The following is a 7,760-nucleotide window of genomic DNA, read 5'->3' as shown; positions in this document are numbered from 1 at the left end:
CCACATAGGGTTTTGAGACAGATTTTCACACAGATCCACGAATGTAAGCTGCATTCAAGTCCTATTTGAAAACTGGGACATCTGGTCTTCCACTGTATTCTTTTTGTAAGTAAACAGAATAGCTCATCACACCTAAACTAGATAACATAGATTTAGCCTTTTTAATACAGTCGGGTGTAGACCAAACCTGCTGCTGCTGACTCATTTTCTGAATAACTGATAAGTCTGTTAGTGTTTTCTGCATCAGAAATTCTAAGCAAAAGATTTTGTTTTTTCTCTTCCAAAACTTTAAACCTTGCTAAATAAAATACACCCATACCTTTCTAGTGATTACATATAGTGAATTAGCCTTTTTCAAATACCCTGTGTTGGTTCTCAAAGGACGCTTTATAAGCAAGAGTCTGTCAAAAAAGGCATTTGCAACTCTTATCATAGATAGTAATTTAATGAGAGGCACTTATAATAGACTCTAGCACAATTAGATGTTTCATGACAACCTTTGGGAGTACAATTAATCTCTCAAATGAAATTGGTCTCAGTGCTCAATATGTCACCCAGTGGGATGCATCTTAATTTCTATTCATTGACCCTGCATGAATTAAAGCTCATTTCCTCAACGTGTAGCTTTGTGGTGGCTGCCACAGCAGGATGCAGGCTTTCAGTCGCACTAGCTCAGAAAAACGTCCCCTCTTCCCATTTGATTCAAGGATTAGATCTGATTACAGACTTGAGCTGAACAACCTCTGTGACAGCGGAGCAATCTCCTTTTCTTTGAATCTTCTTGTTAAATTTACATAAAATTGATGGGATTTTGTCTTGAGTTTCTTTTCATTCTCCCATGTTTCATGAGCACAACAAGAGCGTGTCACAACACAGTAAAATAACCAGCCATGGACAAAGAACCAGGGAGTTACGCGTTAACTGATATTATTATCAGCAACTGCTGTTGAGTTTAAAATCCTTTATAATGACATTCATCTATTGTCATTGGTTTGCACCTATCTAGAAACAATAAACCCGTAACTCTACATATGTTGTTTCTAATAATGTTACCATTGTTCAACAACAACACAAAGACATGTTTCGCTTTTTCGCTTTGGTGGAAGTGTATTGTGTAAGTGGGAATGTAAACATAGTTTTGACAGCAGTTCTCAAACCATGAAGAGAACCATGTGCCACACAAGCAAAGAAATAATACAACCAAAACTCCTTACGCACTCATAGTCCACATCTACTATATGACAGGTCGCCAGCAATAGAAAACAAGTAATACATCTTTTTTTTTTGCGTAGTCATGAAAATATCTGTTTTATACAAAATTAAATACAGTTACAGTATGTTACACCTTTTTTCCCCCCATACAGGTGAGTTCAAGCATGACTACAAAGCCTCTTAAAAAAAAAAAAAACATACTAGATTGGTACTTTTAGGGAATTGAAAACGCATGTGCAGCTTTTGGCAAAACAACAGACGCCCTTCCGCAAAGTAAAATCACCAGGGTCACCAAAGCACATGAAGGAGAAAGTGAGGGAAAAGAGGAAAGGAGAGAAGATGGTAGCAAGTAAGGAAGGAGGCAGTGAGGCAACATGATTTTAGTCCCGTCCACACTATTATATATGTATATATATATATATATATATATATATATATATATATATATATACACTTTTTTTTTTTTTAAACTTCAGATGATACTTAGAAATCATGTGTCTAGTTTTATACAGTTTGCTCTCAGGATGTGGGTATCTTTATCTGAGTGGAGTATCCAGTCTGCCTTTATTGAAGTATAAGCCAATGACAAGATCACAAAGCAAAGGCTCCAACCGTTTCCTCTGGGAAGTTATAAGACAGCAGTGATTTCACCAGACCTTTCATAAATCCTTCTATCATTCAGTATAACACATCAGTGCACAGCCATTTGCGCTAATAACACTGCCATCCACCACTGTGGCCTTGGATATACAAAAAAGAGTTGCTTATATTGTCTGCTCAGCACATTGTCCACACATTCTTTGTTCTTCATGTCCTTAAGGTTGAGTGTTCATTCTCAGCATTTCATGTTTTGGTTGAGGATTTGGTTCAGGTCCCTCAGCAAAGGGAAACGAATAATAGCGGGAACACTACAAGGGTAAGAGTGTGGTGGCGGCCTGTGGGGCGATGATGGAGCGAGGCCTGTCCAGACAATTGGTCATCGCAGTCTCCTGGACCCTGGCAGCGAGTTCTCTCGCACAGGATGCCCGTGAAGCCGGGGGAGCAATGGCAGCGTTGATGGTGGTGGCACGTGCCGCCGTTCTGACAGCGCAGCATCGCGTTGTCACACACCCGAGCTGCACAGACAAAGCAGAAAGGGCAGGGGAGACAGGAAAGCGTGATTAATAGATCACTCAGTGATAGGGCGGCAGAGAACATCAACAGGCAGGTTCATGGGGCACAAGCTGCCTCTTCCTGTCCTGTCTGTACTGCTCTGTGTCCTTAGAGCACAGCTGACACATTAGAGAGGGTAAAGCCAAGGACTTCAGAAAGTGTGCAAAAAAAGGAAGAGGACACCGACAGCAAGGGTACATATTAAAAGAATATAATGCTGCCAACAGCCTCTGAAAATACTTAACAAAGGAACACAGACATTGTATGGATTCATGGATATTTTTAGTAGCGCCAAAGGGACTTTATAGCAAATAATTCTGGCAAAACAAAAGAGCAAGCAAACCATGGCTCTGATGAGGTGAATTTAATTATTTGAGAATCAAAGGATGCCAGAGTATTGTGAAACAGCCCCTCTGTGCTGAGGTGAAAAGAACAGAAAGAGGAGAAGACACGGGATGGATACCTGGCTCCATCACATCACCACAACCTTTCATATGCAAATGAGCATTTCCAGGTATTTCACCAGTAGCTGTTATTTTCTTCTCTGTAGTTAACCTTACAGCAAGCAATACAACATTGTCAGAAGAAGGATGTAATATCAGTGGCTGGAGTTTTACCGGCTAACAAACATTTCTTTGTTTTGATGTAGACTGATTAGGACTACATAAGTTAATATCCACATTTCCAGACAAAAACTCACAACTCAATTATCCCAGGAAGCCTCTCTGCTTGCAGAGGTGAAATCCTGGAAGAGGTAATATTTGCCAAGAGATTTCAGTGTAATTGGATATCTCTCCTTGCATAAATAGTAATCACATTTTTGGTTTTCAGTAATGTGGCTCATGCATCAGAATAAACTCAACAAATAATCATTGCTCATGCCAAAACCGATTAAGAAGGCATTGGTATTGCATTTAACTTAATAATATTCCCACCCACTGCACATAGACACCACTGCTGTTATGCACTTTAAATGGAAATTCCAGCTGTGGACACAGGGTTTTATCTTTAATATAGGATTTTCAATAACTTTGCGATGAAGTGTTGGAAATGATGCTTCTGGTAGATCTGCTTTTCCTGACATGTCTACATCTTCTTTGAACAGTCTCCAGACTTGTTTTGTGTTAGCCTTGTTATGTTTAATGGCCTTTCTGTGCTTTTATTTAAAGCGTCAATAACAGTGGCACTAAACAAGCAAATATGGTAGTCAAACCCTTTATTTTAATAGTAAGTTTGTTACTGTATGCAAAAGTTTTTTTCTGAAATAAAGACAAGGACAGGGCAAGACAAAGCATGACACATAAGCTAAGTAACACATGAGACAGGAATATAATTTACATGTAGATATATGTAAATGCAATAAACAAACTAAACTAATTAATAATAAAATGGGCCTATGGCAAATCCAGTCTCTGTACACGGCTTGAATGTTGTGGGACTTTCAGATTACAACCATTTCATAACTAAATAGGTTGCCAATCAAATGTCAATGCATTAATCGTGTCTTTCTGTTGTGTGAAACTGACTGACTGGACCACCACGTGGGAACAATGTTGTAGTTGTTGCTCTCAAAGAAGGGACAAATATGACTGGGGAGATATTTTAACCAGGTGTGGTGGGAATGGACTCATGAATTATGGGTCCAGAGTGGGCGCAAACATTAATGGCCCTCTCGCAATTCCCCAATCAGTGATTTCTAGTCAGTTAAAAAAATAAAAATTCTAACAGCTAATGCAAACACCTGCTCAGTGTGTTTTGGAAAACACTTCAAGTCTCAGTAGTTTAGTCAACACATTAACATTGTTGCCTGTGGCCGAAGGATAATCTGTGTATCCTCCAGCAGACCCTCAGGACCATTACCTCTCTAAAAGCATCTGTAAAACCAATTAGTTTGCTTATGCAGAGGCTTAAGACTGTTCTGTCTTTGTTGTGCTGTCGTGACAAAAGATGCTTTACGCTATAAATTAATTATTATTTTTTTGTTATCTAAAGTGAAATGAAAACTTTCTCAGTTGGTTGTATTATAGTAACAAAGGACAGCAAACCAAGCATGGTAGAATACAACATCCACAAAGTAAACTACCTGGATGCAATACATTTCACATAACCGTGTACAGAGTGGACAACAGAAGAAGAACAGATTGGCTTACATCCACCCCAGCCCTCAACCCAGAGTGCTCCCTAGGTTTAAAATTGGGGTGTGGAACGTTTGTTAAATTACTTACTTTTTTTTTTTAAAGAATAAATCGTATTTATTTTCTCAGCTCTTCTGCTATCGCTGAAGTGACTAATACTTTTATCATGAAGTCTTCGTATATACCCAATATTTTTTAAACTATTGGACAAACATTAGAGTAAATCTATTACTCAGTTCTCCCCTGTGGTGATAATAGTTGTCAAGTTATATCAAGAAATATTCTATAAAGACAACAAATGCACCCAGTCTCTCCAGGCCTGCAATCTGAAGCAGCAAGATCATATAATCTAAAATAATTCCTGACATGAATATTTATTCAAGACCTGCTATTAGATGTGGTTTACTAACACTAGGTATCACACCATCTTCCATGAGAGAAAAGTGTCTTTTGAATCGGAAGATGTGAATGAGAAATTCATTATTATGGGTAGTTTAAATTTCCTGAGCTAGATTGTTATGTAGTTTACTTTTTTAAGTGACACATTAAATAAGTGCACTGGCAGTGAAAGTTAAACTGTCCTCCTGCTTCAAACCCATCCAGTGGCACATATGCATCTCTTAGTCAATAGGCAATGGAGCGGATGCTGGCAGCACAGTAATAATGTGGGAAATTTGGCAGAGCTGGTCCTCCTTCTATCTTCAATTTACATAGATGAGCCTTTCCCATGTAAGAATAATGGAATCTGAAAGGACACCGTGGGACACTGTAGGGAGCGTCCCTGTAGAGATTCCTCACTGTATGCCACACCAGCTCTTAGCTTAAAATTTGTAGTCTTCAGTCTGGCTCGGAGGAATTAATGAAAACATTAAAGGGCTATTTTTCAGCCTTTGTAAAGCACCCTCCAGAAGACATTAAAAATCCCCCCCCCCCTTTTTTTAATGCAGTGGGTCTACAAATTTACCCTGTGTGACATCATTCACTCTTGGGCTTGTGCAAGTGAAGACACAGCAATTCCAGTCGTACCCAAGGACCGGCGTACTCTGCGGGAGACATATGTGCACCTCACACCTCTGTCACATGTGTGACATTTTAGCAATATAACTGTTATGACAGAGCCACTCTGGGGTTTTGGTGCTGCACGAAGCAACATGGAGAACATTTACCAAAGCAACAGCACAGAAGTGACAGGAAGGACAAACACCTGAATTATGTTTCCCATTGTTGTTTGTTGTAATAGCCCTGTTTGTGGAATTGCAATTGTGGCACAATTTAAAGCAATTGCATTGTGCTACAACTGGATTAGACTATTGTGGATACATTGAGTCTATTGTGGTTGTGACACTTTGGACTTATTCATCCTTCTTTTCTGTTTTTTAAAAGGAGATTGTAGTCTGTTTGTCCAAAAGCACACTCAGACAGTTCTTTTATCCTCTCATCTCTGTGAACTCTTGATGTCCTCACATACTCCGCAGATGAAGTGTCTGAGATACCGAAAATCACAGCACGATAAGTTAAAAGGCACAAATCGATAAGCTGGATCACACTGTAGCTAGTGTCACTCTTTTAATGAAAGATCTAGATATGTCATGTAGTGGAGGTGTATTCTATTGAACATCCAATCTTGTTACATACATCTGTCTGTACCAGCCAATCGGGTTTATTACATGAATGAGGTTTGCTCATGATGACTGAAAGTGAGTCATAAAGTTTAAGATCCAATTTTTAAAAAAGACTACCCTGCAGAAACAAAATGCCCCTGTATTTAATTAAAGTTTAAAATATATTCATTCACAGTTATGCATTTAATATTTTTTAAAATGTCTCTATAACTATGGATTCGTACAGGTAATTGACTTTACCTGGAGACAGTTGTCAGATACAGGATCTTATTATCTGCCTGGAGACAGAATACTGTTGTTTCAATTACACTCAGTCAATATCTTTTGCCATGATGTCAGTGAAAGCTGAAACTTTCATTCAGCCATATCCCCAGTTATCGTATTAGCATGAAGGCTTCATCATTAGTCAGTAACTCAGCGCTCTGAAGTTCAATATAAACTGTCAGTTGTACAGTAGCACTTGAAGGTGGTGAGGATCTGAAGACAGAAAGTGCATGATTTTCCTTTTACTCGAATGTTGCAGTTGTTACTGCTTGTCAACTCAAAACTGCAAGATCTGAAAGTTGCATTTAAGAAAATTTTAGTATATGTGCTTAGTTACTTCTGGGCCGACAGTATGATGAGGACAAGGCTATCACTTTTATGTTGATATGCTATACTTCAATGCAGCTAACATGCTACCAGTTTAGCTTAGCACACGAGAAACACGGGAGAAACCTCTGCTAATGTAGTTTGTTAGTTGATTTTTTTGTGTGTTTTGCTTTTTATTGGGTCTTCGCAAACAACAGAAGTGCGTATTAGGTCAACTATATACCCATTATTATAGTCCAGACTGGTTTGTTGTAAATGCTATTTACACTTAAGAGCAATTAAATCAGCGGGTGTTCAGGTTAAGGTTTTAGTTTTATATATCACAAATCAACAGAAAATTAACAGATAATTTTCTAAATAATTACTCAAAACATTGTCTGCTTCAAACTACTGGTGGAGTAACATAATCCATTTAAAGATGTCACGTTTGATTTAGAAAATTCTTGATGGAGTTGTTGTTTAATGGCCAGTTTCATTTAATTATTTTTTGACGGCAGAAAGATTAGATTATTGTTTAATCTCATACACAGTTTTACAAATCCAGAAAAAGAAAAAAAAGAGGGAACCCCCCTCCCCATCTTAATTGTGGAAATCCTCAAAGTCTTCTTTTAATTTTTTTCTCTCCTGGTTGTGAGAGCAGTGGTGCAGATGTGACTTAACACACACTACACAGAAAATCTGGGTTTGAGGATTATCTGGAGATAGCTGGAGATCAATCTACATAAACCCCCCCTGGAGCCTATTCTCTCCTTCCTTCTCCTTCTCCTCTTTTTTCTCCCTGTTTTTTCTTCTTCTTCATTTTTTTCCTTTCAGAACGTGGCAGAAAGGGTGCACCCCTAGAGAACATACTGGGTAATTAAAAAAAGGGCATGATCAAAGGGGTTAGAAGGCTGTGGACTCGGTGATCATGAGGCATGTGGTCCATTCCCTGCAGTGTTCTCACAACAAAAGGTCTGCCTTGTAAGGACCAGCGTGTGTTTGTTTGCATGCAGGATGAAAGCATTGGGGCTTTGGGAAGACAACCTACTGCACACAAGAATTTGCATAT

At 38.7% G+C, this 7,760-nt stretch overlaps 1 protein-coding gene across 3 annotated transcripts in view; it reads right to left on the bottom strand.

The window, feature by feature from the left end:
• Nucleotides 1–479: 479 nt before the first annotated feature.
• LOC309693124 (netrin-G1-like) overlaps nt 480–7,760 on the bottom strand; it is a 67,850-nt gene continuing 60,569 nt past the window's right edge. For 2 of the 3 annotated variants that reach the window (XM_082512112.1, XM_082512111.1), the window contains exon 7: nt 481–2,327. In XM_082512112.1, the coding sequence (XP_082368238.1) occupies nt 2,089–2,327 (239 nt within the window). In that variant the 3' untranslated portion in view covers nt 481–2,088. Of the gene's footprint in view, nt 2,328–7,760 lie in introns of all 3 variants that reach the window. The other variant, XM_082512113.1, reaches the window with a different exon arrangement.

This window comes from Aulonocara stuartgranti (genome assembly GCF_965226115.1).
Source record: "Aulonocara stuartgranti genome assembly, chromosome: 18".
In the NCBI taxonomy this organism is placed as follows: domain Eukaryota; kingdom Metazoa; phylum Chordata; class Actinopteri; order Cichliformes; family Cichlidae; genus Aulonocara; species Aulonocara stuartgranti.
Note: the sequence above shows the minus strand (reverse complement) of the source record. Positions and strands in the feature narration are given on the sequence as shown.